Genomic DNA, 19,021 nt, shown 5'->3' on the forward strand with positions numbered 1-19,021 from the left:
CCTTCATCCTGCAGTGGATTGAAAATGGCTGATGATGATGATGATGATGACAGAGGTCTCTGATGGTTTTTCAATTATGTGCAGTGAGACCAATCAATTATGTTACCAAGAGTAAATTCTAAATGGGAAGTATTCAGGGAAGTAATCAAAGAAGCCACTGGGCTTTTCGTACCAACAAAGAAATACTGACAAGACAGACTAAATGGATGAAGATGAACTACTGACACTTGGCGTAGAAGAAAGTGCATGGGATGCATATAAATTATCACGTGATACAGAAGCCTATGACAGATATAAAGGAGTCTATAATCAAGTCACAAAGAAAGTTAGGCAGATTATGAGAAGTCTCTGGCAAAGAAAAACAGCAAAGATTTCTATGCTTATATTAACAGTAGAAGGAAGGGGTTGAATCACATTGGGCCACGACATCTATGAGTTAACTGTTAATGACCCTGCTCAGGTTGCGGACATAACGAATAGGTATTTTGTATGTACACTCACACATGAGGAATTCTTTAGGAAGGGGATGCCACAAGTTTATCAAACTCTAAAGAGCAGCTAAATGACTTTGTGATAACTGAAAGGAATGGAGGAGAAATTGTTGAGGACGGACATAAAAAAGGCACCTGAAGCAGATGGAATCCATCCAATTATATTAAGGGAGATAGCATAGGAGGTAAGCAAACCATTGGCCATAATTGTGAGAGCATCCTTGGATTTGGGGAAGGTTGCTATGGACTGGAGAAGTGCAAATTCATTCAGGGCTACATGAGTAATTACAGACCTGTTAGCTTAACATCTGTTGAGCAGAAAATAATGGAATCACTGGTTAAAGAAGTAACGCAGAACCATTTGAACAGGCATGCAATTATACTGCAATCATAGCATGGATTTGTCAAGGGATGATACTGTCTACAGAATCATATGCTACTATGATGCAGTGACCAAGGAACTGGATGCAAAAAATAATTTTGATATCATATACAGTCCATTCTGGTTATTTGGGACACATCGGGACTAGTGCATTTCGGCCCGATTAAGCAGCTGCCCCAATTATCCGAAGTTTCACGTATATAGTTAAAAACACAATGTACCCTCCCCCCTTTACAAGTGGTTCACTGTACAACCAAATCACATTACGACGAACTCGACATTGTAAAGTACCGTTCACTATACGATCTGCAGTAAGCGCTGGTCATTGTGATCATGTTTGTGAATTGAATTTTAATTTGAATTTTAACAGCGATTCTAATTAGCGAAAATAGGAGGAATATTATCCACAAGCTATAAAAGCAAAGATATATTAAGCACAAATTTACCCTTTATTACCTTACCAATTAAAATATTAAATGATACGTGATAATCGGAATAATTAATATGTACTGTAATATGTACATACTAACTAACTGACATTTCTGTTCACTGATATTTGTGGGTGGGGGTTAAAATTTAAAACAGTAAAAAGATAAGCAATGAATAACAAAGAACATGGCACACACAAATTACAAGTAACACAATATGCGCAAGTGAGAACAGAGTAACGAGTTACAAAGCTTTAAAAATAGGAATGAAGAGAAGATCTGAAAATAAATTTTTTTATACGATTGAAGATTTCGTGGAAGTGTAAACTCATTTCACCATAATAACCCGCAGAATTCCAGCTGTCGGTATTATTGCAAATTCAGTAAGATCAAGTTTACTGTCCGTTTATGATAGATTTCACTAACAGAAAAGCCCAATAAACAGGTAACTGCTAATTATTTTTATTGTTTTATGGTTGTGACCTCCAGAATTTCGACCGAACCACGTGGTACCGTCGGAGACAATCGTAGGGTAATCTCCAGTGCTGCGGTCTCCTGCCCCGATTAAACGGCATGCTGTCCCAATTAAGCGAAGTAAACCCTGGCTATTTTCTCGATTGGTTTCTGTTTTTTAAGATTTGCACCAAATAAACGGCTGCCCCGATTAACCGGAATCCACTGTACTTGGTTTTCACGAAGGCCTTTGATACTGTTACACATAAAAGACTGCTGCACGAACTGGAGCAATGTGGCATTAAGGGAAAATTACTGTTATGGATAAAGGGATGGTTAAGTGGAAGAGGACAGAGTGGTTATCAATGGGCACTGCTCTTTGTGAGCTAATGTTATTAGTGGAGTTCCCCAGGGTTCAGTGCTGGGTCCATTGTTGTTTTCAATATTATAAATGATATTGATGAAGGTATATCAGATGATGTCTAAGTTTGCAAATGATACAAAGGTTGGCAGAGTGGCTAACAGTCATCAGGGTGAACTAGTGCAAATATATCCCCAAAATTGGGTCGATGGTCTGAGAAATGGCAGCTGAAGTTTAACATTGACAAATGTAAGGTACTGCACATGGGCATTTTTATTTATTTATTTATTGTACTAGGCAGTCCCAGCCAACTTTCCTGGCATACACCACTAATAACAATACTGTACAAATATTTACAGACTAACAGCACTAATTCCTGCTCCATTACAAGATATTGAATTTCTGTGCTTCATGTTCCCACACCATTATAAGACATTGAAGTGCTGCAATTCATATAAAACGAATTTGGAGTCCCTGCTACAGAAAGCAACTAGTGAGAAATTGTCATCAGTGCATACAATTTCAATGTTATGTCCAGTCTGAGAAAAAAAAAGTCTTTTCAATAAATGAAATATAACCTGGAAAGCTGCATTCTATACCATGGAAGTATTCTCCAAAGTAAATTTCAGTCAGACAGGAGAAGTATTCTCATCAGTAAATTGTAGTCAGAAGATGAACACAGATCTGTTGCAAGTGCAGCATCTTCATAAGGGCTGAAATATGCTTAGTAGCAGTAACCCCAGAGTAACTTATCAACTGTGTGGTACTACACTCAGGGTAATGGAGAATGAAAGACCTGGAGGTAATTGTGCAGCCAGACATGAAATTCTCTGAGCAGTGCAGACATGCTGCCAGGCCAACTCATGGGGTTTTGCCAATGATATACAGAAAATTTGCTAGCAGGGATAAGGAGGTGATTATCCCTTTGTATAAGTTAGGCCACAACTTGAGTACTGTATACAGATCTGGAGGCCTCACTTTAGGATGTAGATCTGCTGGACAGGACACAGAGAAGGCCAAATCAAGGAAAGTGGCTTTTACTAATTTATTCACAGGAGAGGGTGGTGTTTTGGCTCATATTTCTAGATCATTGGCAATGCAAGTTATGAGTGGAAAACAATTTTTTCTTTAAAAAGAAATTTTTAATTACATTAGATTTTAATAAACTAAATTCTTTTATTAATCTTTGTTGCTTTATAAACAGATAGAGAGGTCATATTGCATGCATTGCACTGAAAATGAAAACATGCAGAATGAATTTTGTATTTTTTAAAAATTCTTATTTTAAGCAGTCTTACTATTTTTTGTGAAAATAAAAATATTGTGAAAATGGTTGTTTTTCAAAAAGATGGAGAAACTTTATAGTACTAATTCTAGTACAATAATGAGTAGGAATAGTGATCAATTTGAGCCAAAAAAAAAAAAAAAAAAAAGTTTCTCTGTAAATCTGGCAAGTTGGCAGCTGTTATTGATAGGTAACAATATCTTTTAAAAATTGGTAACTTATTTTAAATGAATAGATTTTTTTTTTTTTTTTTATTCAGCTGGAAAGTTTCAATGGTATGGAATCTGCAAGTATTATGTTTATCATTATAGAAAGTTTAAAAAAGTCTCTTTAAATTCAATCTTTAGTACTGCTTAATTATATTATATTTTAAAAGGATATGCTAGCAGGCAAGAATCAATTTTTTTTTAGTTAGGGATTCCTAAAAATGAAGTTTAATAAATATACAAGTGCTAACAGATGTCTTTCACAGATAAAGGCAAAGTATTACTTCCCAAAATAAATAAGGAAGTTTTAATTAATGAAATGAAATTTTAATTAATGAGTTTAATAATGTTGTCAATTTTTGTAAAATTATGCAGGTAAGAATTTATATCCCAGCATAAATGAACTTGCACTTTAGAGAGTGAATTAAAGCACTTCAAAAATCTAAAAGCATTCAATAAGAGTGGCTCATAATTTGAATTATTTTAAAGACTAACAAAGTCTAAAAGATAAAGACAAGAATAAAGCTGTGAATTTTCTTAACAAATTAAATAACAAACCCCCCCCTTTTTTTTTTGTTATAATGCTCTGATTAAACTGAAAATGCTTATTGCTCTAACATTTCAAGCTATTTTTTGCTTGTTCCAGAAAATTCTGATTTGCATATAGAGTTATTCTGGTGATCACCATTAAGTGCAATTTTTCATAAAAAGAATATTGTGTTAGCAAAACTTGTATATGACCAATTTAAACTTAAAACTGACATAACTGATCTGCAAAATATCGTTCCTTTTACTTTCAGTGATACTGAGAAGTACTGGAAACTTTTTCCCCCTTTTCCCCCTACTCATGTCTGCTATACATCCTACTTCCATATTTCCAAGAGGAGAAATTAGGTAATTGGCTGTATATTTGCTTCAACATGTTTGGTATTCAGCTATAGAGAAATTTTTATAAACAGTACTCGTCAGAAATTAATTACTGTAGACAATCAGTTTCTCCCCTCAGCTAGAGATGCAATAAAAGAGTATAACAGCGGAATGCTAATTACAAACAGCTACTTCTAGAGGGGAATATGGCTACCATTCGTCAAGTGCATCACATTAGTTACAAAGTAAATTTTTTTGTAAACAACAGCACATCACATGCTTTCTTTGACTAGAAGTTACACTTAGGATAGCAAAAAATGGCTAACCCAGACTAAAATGTACATGAACGGACAAGTGATTTTTGGATAAATCACATCACTTCGGCATTATAATAGGCCGGAAAGTTTGGTTTGATTTAGTTTTCTCAAAACATGGTAAATCCTAATGCAGTATTAGTAAATCAGTACAACTGAAGTAATGGCCACCAAAAGAAAAAATTATACGGTTGAAGAAAAGTTAAAAAAAGATTATCAAAAGAGTTAACAGTGATGAAAAAAATTAAGTATGTTTGCGAGTGGAAGGAACAATCTGCAGATGGATGAAAGAGAAAGAAAAATTGTGTTCATTCGTAGACTCTGTAAAAGATGAAACAGGCCTCCAAAGAGGCCTGCTTCATATTCTACAGACTTGATGAAAACAGTGATGTGAACCAATGCTTATACAAGTGGTTTCTACAGAAGTGTAGCGAAAGAGTACTGATAGTGTAATTTTGAAAGCACAGGCACTTAAACTTCATTAGCTACTTGATGGAGAGGATGACACATTTAAAGTTTCTGAAGGATGGCTTTGGAGATGGAAGGCTTGTCGAGGGATATCCCAAGTTAGTCCTGTAGGCAAATCTGCATTTGATGACGTTACAGCAGCAGAAGCATTTCCTGAATTTCTGCGTAATGTGATTCAAGATGGTGGATTCAAAAATTAACAGTTGTACAACTTGTTGTTATTTAGGAGCATCAGCAACTAAGGCCATATTGCTCCAGGTATATGCGGTGGTCATTCCCTGACCTTTCCACATCCTCCATATTTGGTGGCTCACGGGCTCGAACCCAGGTCTAATCAAGAAGCGTGTGCTACGCGCTGCTGCTGCTCCTGCCCATCTGGCTACGGAGGCGCCTAGTTGTACAACTGTGACAAAACAGTGCTATACTATAAAATTATCCCCAAGTCACTAGACATTAAAAAGGCATCCAACAAAGCAGGCACGAAAACTAACAAAGAGAATTACTGTGTTACTGTGTGCAAACAAGATTGGAAATCACGAGCTGAAATCATTGTGCATTGGTAAAAGTAAAATTCCCCAGTGTTTTAAGTATGCCAGCATGAAATCTATACCTGTGATTATAAAAATAACAGTAACACTTGGATTATGAGTGATATTTTGGTTCATGGTTTGAAAGTGAGTTTGTACCATCAGTGAGATGCCATTTGGTTTCTGAAAAATTTGAAAAGGCTCTGTTTACTGTTGGATCACTGCCCAGCTCATCCTTCAGCTGATGTCCTGAAATCGAACAGTAACAAGATCAGTCGTATTTCTGCCAAGGAACAACTGCACTAATTCAGCCCATAAATAAGGGCATTATTCGAGCTTTCAAAGCCTGCTATCATGGTGAGCTACCTGCTGGTATTGTGAACTCCGAAATTCAAGTTCTAGAATTTCTGAAAACATTAACATTGAAAGACATTGTATACAATATTGGATTAGCATGGGAGAAAGCTCAACAACAATCGAAAACTACTAGAAAAGATGAGAACATTAATAATAACCTTGAATGAGTAACATTTTCAGAACAAGAAGCAAAGGCTGTTTATAACATATTTAGTGGCAGTCTTGGAGCTAGACTCGGCTGCTTGGACTGAGGTAGATGTGGAAGCTGCAATTGTGCTTTACCTGAGTGAAGAAGAAATCACAACCTCTGTGAGTAGTGGGAAGACAATCAACAAACAGAAGATCAATGTCATAGGGAGTGACTCAGAATATAATGTGGATGATTCTTATTAAGAAAAAAGCACCATAAATTAACAAAGTGCTTAAAAATATTAATGATGTCATGGTGTGGTTAGAACATCACAGTGATAGTGAACATCTTCATTTATTGCATCTGACTACTATTAAGAATTATGGGTGAAGGTAAAGAAAGCCGACATGAGAACAACGGCAAACTTCGGGAAACTTACCGAACAAACTCGTTTCCCACTACAGCAGTTACTCCCTCCATTCTCGGCAAAAATTTTTATATATCACCTGGTTGTGGTGCATTATAGCCTTAGTTGCTAATGCGCCAATAAAACCCAAGAACGAACGAACCAACCAACCAACCCTCCATTCTCAGTAAACAGATAGTGCATGTTATCGGTAGTGGAAGTAGAAGTCGACAACGATGTACAGCAGGCCCCCGTTATAACGCGGTTCGCTTTACGCTGATTCGCTATAACGCTGTTCTTATATTATAACCCGTATCTGACTACAACGCTGTTATAGATCACTATAACGCTCTTTTACAGATTGCATTTTTAGCATACTTAATGAAATCGTTTCATTTGATGGAGTCGATAGCTTGAAAATGAATATAAAAATACGGTTAAAACGTTTCCCACGCCGACCTGAGAAATATTCCCCACGCTCAGCGAAATTCTCTTGCGCGCTAATTTAATTGCAGTACAGTGACGTGTTAGTTCGGAGATCAACATTTTAATAAATGATCACATATATTGCTTGTAATATTTGCGTTATATGCATTTATCCGAAGTCTAGTGATCACTCAGTACCGTATTAGACATCGTGCGAAACGGATTACTTGAACATTGTATCATAATTAATGCAACCAACGCAGTTACATTTTCGAAGAGTTAATAATGGCCGATTAGAACGAAAAAGCAACAACATCTGAGCGCAATACGAAGACTATGAATGTAAGGAAAAAGACTGAATTTGAAAATCAAATTAGACGTTTTGAAGCGAATCGATTCCGGTCAAAGACAAGCGGATGTGTGCCAAAATTTAGGATTTGCAAGTTTAACTGTAAGAACAATTATAAAAAAAATAAAATAAAAAATTAATTTTAGCAGTGGGAAAGATAGCTGTTCCACTGCAAGCAACTAGGGCTAGACCGGCTATTAGGATTGAAATGGAAAGACTAACTAATTTTATTGAAGATAATATCCAATGCAGAATTCAGTTAAGTTAAATATTATAAATAATAAAAAAGAGAGAGAGAGATTAGCCTATATGACGATCTGAAGAAAATTCACCTAAAAAAAAAAAAAAAAAAAAAAAAAAGGAACCATTTAAAACTAGTAAGGGCTGGTTGAATAGATTTGAAATCCAGCGAGAAGCCGCAAGTGCAGATCAAGGAGCCAAAACTTTCAAAAAAGAACTTGTTAAAATTATTGAAGAGGTGTATTGTGCGTTATACTTCTCAACAAGTTTATAACTTAGATGAAGTAGGACTTTTGTGGAAACGAATGCCTAAAAGAAGATTCATACTGAAAGAAGAAAAAAAACATGCCAGGTTTCAAAGCGGCGAAGGATCGGTTGACTTTATTGTTGGGTGGTAATTAAACTGCGGGGGATTTAAAATTAATACCCCTTTTAGTTTATTTGGAAGAGGGTCAAAGTTCAACCCAAAATCGACACATTTTTCATAATTAAATTCAATTAAATTAAATCAATTTAGATCAATTAAATTCATGATTTTAATTAGAATTTTAAGTTTAATTTTGATACGTAAGTAGTTACCATATAATTATATACGTATGTAATGCAGAATACTTTATATGTACAAATATTTGAATATTAAATATTTTGACCGACATTTGTGCATCTTTTCACTACCGTTTATTATTGATTAGGAAATATCCTATGGCACTGACCACAACTCACAAATACATATGTTATCTTATGGGAATGCGGCGCTCGCTTAGCGCGGATTCACTTAGCGCTCTGTTTTTCCGGAACGCATTATCAGCGTTAAGCGGGGGTCACCTGTATTGATTAGTTTTTTCTCATTATTAAAAGATTATTGGAGTTGATGAGTGTAATGCCTTCACAGCTCAAATTTACTTACAAGTACACCCTCCAGACTGCCTCGGTATTAGGGAGTTTATTCCCCCCCTTCACGCTGTTTTAAAATAGGAAAACGACTTCAACAGACGTGTATGTTATCAGTAGAAGTCATTTTCCTATTTTCAAACATTTACTTACTGTACACCCCTGGAGGGTGTACAGTAAGTAAATTTCAGCCCACTCATGAACTCCAATAATCTGCTTTTAATGATGAGAAAAAACTAATCAATACATCATTATCAACTTCTACTGCCACTACCGATGACACGCACCATCTGTTTACCGAGAATGCAGGGAGAAACTGTGGTAGCGGGAGATGAGTTTACCTGGTTAGTTTCCTGAAATTTGCTGTGGTTCTCATGTTGGCTTTCTTTACCTTAGCCGAATTACGCACTGAAAAAACATTGTCATCAGTTCAGGCAAACTAAATTACATGACTATATCAGAACAGATGCATAAAACGTAAGTCTAGAACAGCATTATATATTAGTAGAATGTAAAGGAAATGATATATCCTCTAATACTTTGTCTTTAGTCTGTATACTCATAAAAAATTAGTAAATAAAGTATCTATTTCTAAGTAAAGTGTATTTATGTTAAAAAAAAACTGGAGGAAAAATGGTAATTAATAGAGGTGGAGAGGGTAATCGGGGAACCCTCCACTTCTGTTAACTGAAGCACACAAGCAGTGTCTAAGAGATCCCAAGAGTTTGATATATATATATTTTTTTTTTTTGTAGGAAAAAAAAATTATTCGAAGAAATGTTCAAAACAGTGACCAAAATAGTAATCATCATTTATTTCAAGGATGGATATGATATAAACAATGGGTATTCAGAACATTAACTCCTCACCAGTACGAGATAAGAAAAAAATTGGAGTCAAAATTATTCAACACAATAAAAGCTTTCAGAATACGTAATCATTTACCACTATTGTACCAAATAAAATTTGAATAAAAATCCTACTTATTTGAAAATCTGCAGCCTCTGCCTCTTATCAGAATAGAATTATAATTTAGTTTATGCACAATAGTCTCCAAAACCACAACACAAGCTTCGCTAATTAACTTTTGAGAAAACTGCTCATAACATGTTGTACCCTACTGAATCTGTGAATAGAACTACAGCCACTCCCTGGCTTATGTAATACTCTACTTACAGAAATTCTACTTTACGCAAGTTTTCCCAGCCGGTGCAAACTTAAAAAAATCGTGGAAACGTATCTTGCATCCCATAGGAATAAATGGAGGTATCGTGAAAATATCGTAATGTAAACCCAATAACATGTTGGTTTTTTTCTTTTGGTAATTTGTTCCAAGACCTCGGAAGTTGAAATTTTCGCTATATAACTAAGCTATTTATCTCTCTAAAAGGTCATTTTTATAATGGAAATTGCACTACACTTTCATCATTATCATATGTTCCATTATAAGAATCAATTTTGAACACCTTTGTGATATTTTTCTAAAACACATTTCTGGAGGTCACTACTGTAAGACAATAAAAACAATTTGCAGTTTCCAGTTTATTGGGCTTTTATGTTAGCACAATCTATTATAAACAGGTAGTAAACTCGATCCTATTGCATTTGCGATAATACTGATAACTGGAATTCTGTGGGTTTTTACGTTATGGTATTATGGTGAAATGAGTTCCCCTTCACTGAAATCTTCAATCATATAAAAAACAAATAAATTTTCAGAATTTTTCTCTTTATTCCTATTTACTTATTACATTGGTGAAGGGAAAGGGACCAACAGAAAGGGCAAGTACTGCAGTGCTAGGAAATGAAACAAAATTGAATTAGAAATGAAGATCATTAAGAAGTACGAAGCAGGACAAAGTTTGTCATCTTTTGCACCGAATTAGGTCTCACTGCTTCAACAATGAATACTATTTTAACACTTTGACTGCCAAGACTTATTTGGGTAAACTAGTCTCCAAAGCCAATTTGAGTTAGGCATGTTAAATTATTCAAAACCCAAATTACAATATATATTCAACACTAAAACTCATAAAAAAGCTTATTGTTGTAAAAAAAGCATTGTGAATTATCTCGTAGTTGGCGTATGTAATAGAAAATTCTTTGCGGCAGCCAACTACAAGTTAACTCGATTAAATCAGACGTGTTGTAACTTGCAGAATTCTCTATATATGAATCAGTGCTGCACGTAAATCCGCTGCAGTGACACAGACTTTGCCGTGTATGTTGTATTTAGTACTTTGTTACATACTAAAACATGGATAAGAAGAGCTTGAGCTCTATGCTAATATGAGTGACTCAGAATCTGAAGAGCTTTTTGACGAGTCGTACGGTCCTGATTCATAGATCAACTGGATCAAATGCTCTTGTATTATTCTCACTAAGAAAAACCATCAGATGTCCGAAAAAAACTGCATTACATATTATAAAAATATATATGCATAACGCATACACCCTTTTCCGTCAAGTTACGGATTTCTCTGAATTTCGGACATTTTATGGTGGAACACTAACTTGACGGAAAAGCTACATTTAGAATATTTTCTTCAATCAAAGATTCAATGTTCCAAAGATTTGGTTTGAATGTAAAATTCATTATTTACAATTTCAGTTGGCTATACCACCAACTGAAAAAAAACCACAGCCGACTAAGCCATGTCAAGTATGTACGAGAAATAAAAAATGCCACGGAACACGCTATTATTGTCCAGTGCGCTAAAAGAAGCTAGCTCTTTATGTGAAGCAAATATTTCTTTTTGTGAATAAATTCTATTTTCTGACGCCGTGGTTCATTTTTTGTTCTTAACCCAGAAGCCAACTATCCATCAGTTGCACATATTTGCTATGAATATACTCGTAGCTGTGTCTGTAGTTCATAGTAGTTCGAGGTAACTCGTAGTCTGCGTCCTGGGCCAGATCGCCAAGTACGATTTAACTCTTAGTCAGCATTCAAAGTGTTAAGGGACAGTGTAACAGAGTTCCGTGGAACGCAACCCTTACGTAAGTTGGAGAGTGGCTGTATACATTTTATGAAAAAAAAAATTTTTACAAAAATACAGTGGCACACCAATTATCCACACAAAACAGGAGTTTGGCCAATTCAGATATTCAATTTATTCACTTCTGCAGACTCAGGATTATTATTTCCCCTCCATCTTCACTGTTCTCTGTGAAAAGTGCAGCCATTATCAACTCACTGCAGGATGGAAGCCTCCTCAACAATTCATGCTGAGGGAAAATGGACCATAATCTGCCACGCTGGTCCGGTGCGGGTGGGCAGATCGACCGTATTCAGCAGTCAGGGGCTTGAACACCGGTCTACTCAAAGAGCGTGTGCTACTGCACTCCCGCTCCTGACCATTCGGCTGAGCCAACATTAACATAAAATTCCGGCATAAATTTTAAAATTGATCCCTTAATTTTGTTAATGTCTGAAATAGCCTATTTTCCTACTCCACACTCAGTCACCTAACTGATATCCATTAGCACCTTTTGTCAATTATATCAACTTTGTCATTACATACTATACTCTATAAAATACTGATATGACTCAGTGTATTTTAATTAAAATCATTATGAGACTATAAAGCGGCTAAAATTTGATATTTAAAAAAAAAAAATGTGTATATGATTAAAATATAAAGTTATGTGCAATTAAAATCTGCAAACTTTCAAATAAATTGTAAAATTAGTTCAAACAATGTCACAACATCAGCAAAGTTCAACAATTTGATACTGTCTTTCTCAACAAAACTTCTTTAGCGGGACAAACTACAAATGCAGAAAGAAAAAGCATAGGAGAGCCAAGTAATCTCACAGTACCCCTACACTCTAAGAAAATCTAAGAAATTGCAAGAGTTTTTTGGACAGCAAAAATCATTAGAAGGAACATTCAAAACAGTGATTAAAATGTAGTTCACCTTAAAGAACCATTCTTTTTTTCCCTTCTGATAATTAGTCCATCTGTTTTATAACTTTTTGCTGGCTGTAGCAGATTATTAGAAATTTGGTGTTCCTGCTTAAGGGTTAATAACATCACATGTGCTGCAGATGTGAAATGCTTCCATCCAACAACAACATTTGCTGATTGTTTTTTATGATCGATGATAATGGCAGAATGAAGGTTAGCAGTATGCCCTGTATCTGTTCAGCTATCGCTGAACTGAAACAGCATTACATATGGCATCTACATGATCACCAAACAATCCTTAAGATATCTTTTTTTTGTCTATAGAGGTTGCATCACAATTCAAGCCAAGTACTAAATTTTATCTATTGCACCACTTCTGTATACATATCCAAAATGGAAGATTTTTAATGAGGAGAAAATAGCCTGTTTCCTGCCAGGTAAACACCAACACTGAATACTGTACCATTTAAGAACCTGGCTATTATTCCCCTCAGTTCTGGGTAAAATAGGATGCAAGTGCCAGCAGCATTAAGGAAATGATCTTCTCACAAAACCAACTTCATTATCTGTCAAGAATCCACTCTGGAGAAACCACATTCATTGAAACTTCGGGAGGGGGATATACTCAGAGAACCGCTAATTTAGATAACTAATATTCCAAGTGATTCATATCAAAAGAAAAAAAAAAAAAAAAACTATCATAATTTTACTTTTCATCAAATAAAATTGGACAATTGGTAATAATGAATAAAGTCATATTTCAGGAATAATGCAGATATGACATAATACTAATAAATATAATTAGTACAAATGTCATATGATAATGTAAAACAAAAACATGATAAGCACATCTATACTGTTTTTATCAATTTCATTAAAAATTAAAAGGATACTATATGTTTATAGGCTCTGTACGATGAATGTCCTTTTAAAATGATATGCACAATGACCTTATCTAAAAAAAAAATTACCTTTCCCAGATCTCCACTTTCTTCATATTCTTTCCAATGTCTACTTTTCCTTTCTTTACTTGTTGCCATAAATTTATCTTTCTTAATATGATGCACAGATTTATTCATCAGAATAGAGGATAAATCTTCTTTCTGAAGGCCAAGAAAATGTTACTTAAACAAAGATGGATAAATAAAGCTGAAGAGTAACAAGTTAGTTAATGTACATTACATTTCAAGGGCATTCAATTTTTATTTCTTAAACTAACTGAATTTTTCTTCTACAATTAATATATATATATATATATATATATATATATATATATATATATATATATATATATTGTGTGTGTGTGTGTGTGTGTGTGAAAAGTAAATAATTATCTTATTACCAATTAATTACTAATTAATTAACTAATAATATAAAAAGTAACTGTTTTCACTTCACTGCACGCACACGCACCTCAAACATAATTATTCAGTCAATTTTTCACAATAGTTATTTTCCCCAGTATTTTTAATAAAAATTGAAATGTAGCACATATTTTAAGGATCTTCTGTGATTTAATAAAATAAACAAATAGCAACATATACCTCAAGATCATAGCATTTGGTCAACATTTTTGTAATGTACTTATTTCATCTGGATTTTAATAATAATTGAAATTTCACACTCATTTCATATTTCTATTATGATTAATATACTAAGCAAATAGTAATGATTCATTATTTATATATTTAGTAAACTGATAACAAAAAAACAAGCTCTTCCAAATGCTCACTGCTTAAACCAAAAACATTTCTTTTTTGTTTATCTGATATACTACCCATTCCTCCAATCAGAGCATAGCAACAAATATCATATCCAGTGCTTCACAGCTACAATATATGGCATATGAAGAGTCTGTGTGACATGTATGAAAAAATTAATAATAATAATTGCTAAATTTCTATTTGTCCAATTTTAAATTTGGGAAGGCTTGACAAATCTTTCTAAAAGAACCAAATATATAAAGGCAGACAGACACCGTAAAGACAATATACGATTAATGCATATATACGAACCTGTAGTTATACATAAATCATACCTGATATGTGCATTTTCTAAAAATTGAAATCTATAACAATACAAGAGATACAAAGTGATAAGAGATAAAATAGGATAAGGTAAATTAACTAACTAAATTAAGGATATTTAAGTAATTACATTATGGATACATATATATGTGGAATAAATCTTAGAATACACAGCTCACTTGAAATGAGAATTAATACTTCACTCAAAAATATTTCAGTTTCTTCTATTTATTTAATAAAATTACCTAATATCATCTAATTTTCCCTCAATGATACTGAATAAATAAAATTTTTCATAGCTCTAAAAAAAGTATTATACACATGATTTATATAATGAAAATATTAATGATGTCATGCTGGGGTTAGAACATCACAGTGACAATCTTCATTTATTGTATCAAGCAAGATAACACCTTCAGTATCATATATAACATGCACATTGACACATGCAGCACAGCACTGCCCATGCATGGGCAGTGCTGTGCTGTGCACACACACAGACAAATCATTAATGACTTCGGCAATACTGTGTGACTGTGGGTTTGAGCTATTACAGCATCTGCCCTATTATGGATTTGGCTCCACTGAATTATTTTCTATTTCTATGTTGCGCATGGAAGACTACAAATTGGAGCAGTATAGTATTAAGGGCAAGTTGCTACAATGAATAAAAGGGTGGTTGAGTGAGAGAAGCCAGAGTGGTAATCAATGGATGCTATTCTACGTGGACTAATGTTATTAGTGGAGGTCCCCCCAGGATTCAATTTTGGGCCCACTGTTGTTTTGTATATTTATCATTGATATTGATGAAGGTATATCAGGCTTAATGTCCAAGTTTGCAGATGATACAAAGGCTGGCAGAGTTGCTAATGACAGTAATGGCAGTGTGCTACTGCAATAGGATCTAGAAAAGTTGGGCAGATGGACTGAGAAGTGGCAATTGAAGTTTAACATTGACAAATGCAAAGTACTGCTGTTTGTTTGTTTGTTATTTGGTTTTTAGGAGCATTAGCAACTAAGGCCATATTGCTCCGGGATATGCGGTGGTCATTCCCTGACCTTTCCACATCCTCCGTATTTGGTGGTGACGGGCTCGAACCCCGGTCTAATCAAGAAGCATGTGCTACGCACTGCTGCTCCTTCCCACCTGGCTACGGAGGCGCCGCAAAGTACTGCATATGGGTAGAAGTAACCCCAGAGAAAAGTACCGTATGGTACTACACTTAGGGTGGTAGAAAATGAAAAATACCCAGGAGTAATTGTGCAGTCAGATATACAGTTTTCTGAGTGGTGCAGACAGGCAGCAAGAGCAGGTCATGGGGTCTTGTCAATGATGTACAGAAATTTTGCTAGTAGGGAAAAGGAGGTAATTATCCCTTTGTACAAGCCAATGGTCAGGCCACGCCTTGAGTATACGTACAGGTCTGGAGGCCTCATTTTAGAAAGGATGTAGAGTTGCTTGAGCGTGTACAGAGAACGGTAACAAGACTGGTGAGGGGAACGAAGGTGCCCTCTTACCAAGAAAGGCTTAAGTTCTCCAAATTACAGCATCTGGAGACTAAGCACCTGTGAGATGACCTGATTGAGGTGTACAAGGCCTGGAATGGGTTGAGCAGACTCAATTCTGACGGGATTCTCCTCTTGCTCAGATTACAAACCTGAGGGGACATAAATTCAAATTGAGGAAAAACAGTTGTAGAATAGATGTGCAGAAATTTTCCTTTAGCCAGTGGGTAGTTAATTGCTGGAACAAACATCCATCTGTCATTGTGGAATTTGATAGCTTAAATAAATTCAAGGAGGAACTGCACAAACGTTTAGAGGGAAGGGATGTATGAATTGTTTTGTTGTTTTTTTTTTTTTTTTTGGCTGATGCTACATAAGCTTGCTTCCTTGCATCACATGCCTCTACTACTATTTTGTCCTTCAATTTGTTTTTGCAGCAGCAGAATTTACACTGTATATGTAATGATTTCAACTGTCACAGCACAACAAATCTGCTTTTACAGTGAATTGCCCAGTTCTGCACTACTTTCAAATATATGGCTTGCCAATAGGTTAACTGGTTATTTGTTTAAAAGAAAAGGTTGCTATTATAGTCCGTTTCAAAAGTGACAGATCCCTATAAGATAGAGGTAGCCTGTAGTGACAATGTGCAGACAAAACAGTTGTAAAGACGTCTGACGTGAGCTGCCATGAGGTATACAAAATCAGAGTTCTTAAAATTGTAATATAGCTAAAGCTATCTTACAAAGGCAAGTTTCTTCTGCTACAGGTAGTAAGGTTATAGCATTGCTCATACAGTTTAAATATTGCTCACAAAAACAGATGAAATGGCAAGATAGTCATTATAAATGTTTACAGATGTAAATAAGTTCAGTTATTTGTGTTTAATATTCATTAAAATGGGCTCCAATAAAATGCCTAACCACTAGGTACATCTCTCTAAGTCTGGATAATTTTAAAATCTGGCACCTCTCAATTCCTAAGAGTGCAGTATTTTAAAGAGTTTAAAATACTGGCAAAATCCTGTATATTTAAAATAAAGGTGCCATCAGAAAGTGAACAATTTTGAATTATTTCTTGCCTATTTTTAATGACTCACACTGTGTTTCTTCCATTATTACTGGTGAAGAATCATACAGCTATGGAATCATATGGCTGTGACCCAGAAACTAAGGACCAGTCCTCTCATGGAAGCCTTCTCCAAGACCCAAAAAAGCAAGACATCACAAATGTTGAGCTCATGCTTATATTTTTTGACTAACGAATCAATGTTCATTATGAATTTACTCCACATGGTCAAACAATGAACTAAGCATTTCACAAAACAGTCCTATAGCCAGTGCACAATGCTGTTCAGGAAAGGTGGCAAACTGTGGGCTTCAGGGTATTGGTGCTTGCATCATGATAATGCCCCTGCACACACACTGTGCTTTCCAATCAACTATTTCTTGCAAAGCACTCCATCATCCACTGTTCTCATCAGATTTAGAACTGTGTGTGTGTGTGTGTGTGTGTGTGTGTGTGTGTGTGTGTGTGTGTGTGTGTGTGTGTGTGTGTGTGTGTGTGTGTGTGTGTGTGTGTGTTGCTGTTTTTTTTTTTTTCCTGAAGCTTAAAGCTCCCTTGAAAGTCAGAATTTCAATGACAAAATTATTCAGAACACAATACAGAAACTATTAGCAATTCCAAACAGAGCCTATCAGGAATGCTTCCAGGTAAAAATGTGGGAATTTGTGTAAATTGTGTCAAGTTGAATACTTCACAGGAAATCGATTAAAACTGGTATGCTTTGATGGATTTCTTGTGTTCTTCTTGACACAATTTAATAACATATTATTTCAGTCCCTGAACTTTTTGATCGTACCTCATATAAACTAGCAATGAATATGCTTACCAAAGATGTAAAATAAATAGAATGGCAGCATACAATGTTAATTTCTTCAAGAGAAGGAGTACACTGCATACATCCTAGGGGTTGCATTTTCATCAATGAAGGCTATTACTGTTAATCATTAATGAATGAGTGTTTAATGATCACAATCATTAAATATATTCAGAGTATTATTAGAATCATTAATTACTGTGAAGTTTAAAATCTAGCACCTTCAGGCATTGAGTGCCAAGATTATAAAATTTTTGAGAACAATGAATATCAAAGCGCTGATACCCCCATTTGCAGCTAAATCATCGGTAGAGTACCTTAAAGATGCCTATTTTCTTTTAATTTTTGGAAAAAGGTTTTTTTTTTTTTTTTTTTAATTTTTCTTAAACAATGCCAGTATTTCATTTTTTCTTAATGAATTGCAATACTTACTCTAACTTTTAAAGTTTTAAAAAAATATTAAAACTTTTAAAACAAGCTGTGTGCTTTACCTTTTATTTTTAATAAAACTAAATATATTAATTATACTAAAAATTACAAAAAAAATGTAATCAAATGCTTGGCATTTCAAACTATACATATGCATATATTTCTACTTATTAGGTATGTATAGGTCCTTGAGGTTGTCACAGACATTCTCTCAGATAGGCCAGACAAGCTGTACTTGTCTGGGAGTCTAAAACGCTAATGGAACTGATATTCAGGTGACACCCAAGTCAAGTGGAACCAATTTCAGTGATGGTCTGTGACAGCCAAATCCTCTGCTTGCACCTTCACGATGGTGGGACTGTTAGTAATCCTGGGTATAACTCCCATGCGCAAGCACACTGTGGGTGACTACCCAGGTGTGAACCAACATAAGTAGGGGCAAGGTGTTCCACCCACACCACATGGAGGAATGCCGCTCCTCTGTGTTATCAGGCAATACTAGGTGGTAGATGACTCTCATCAACCGGTTCAATACCACCACTTTGCTTATTCGAGGCTTGTAGTGGTGGAACCCATGTTTAGTCTCTAGAGCTAAGTTCCAGTCAACCCTTCCCCATCACTTCCATCACGCAGTATGACTAATGACTTTTGAGGTTATGATGGACATCATGGCAAAATCCAATCTTCCT

General features: G+C 35.1%; 1 protein-coding gene across 1 annotated transcript in view; it reads right to left on the reverse strand.

Annotated features, from left to right (window-relative positions):
- Positions 1-19,021, reverse strand: part of LOC150083269 (uncharacterized) — a 215,629-nt gene that overhangs the window by 178,595 nt on the left and 18,013 nt on the right. The window contains exon 3 of the mRNA XM_090377141.1: positions 13,463-13,594. Coding sequence (XP_090233267.1) covers positions 13,463-13,570 — 108 coding nt within the window. The 5' untranslated portion in view covers positions 13,571-13,594. The remainder of the gene's footprint in view (positions 1-13,462; positions 13,595-19,021) is intronic.

This window comes from Mastigoproctus giganteus, chromosome 7 (assembly GCF_048544385.1).
Source record: "Mastigoproctus giganteus isolate SK-2022 chromosome 7, ASM4854438v1, whole genome shotgun sequence".
NCBI lineage: Eukaryota > Metazoa > Arthropoda > Arachnida > Uropygi > Thelyphonidae > Mastigoproctus > Mastigoproctus giganteus.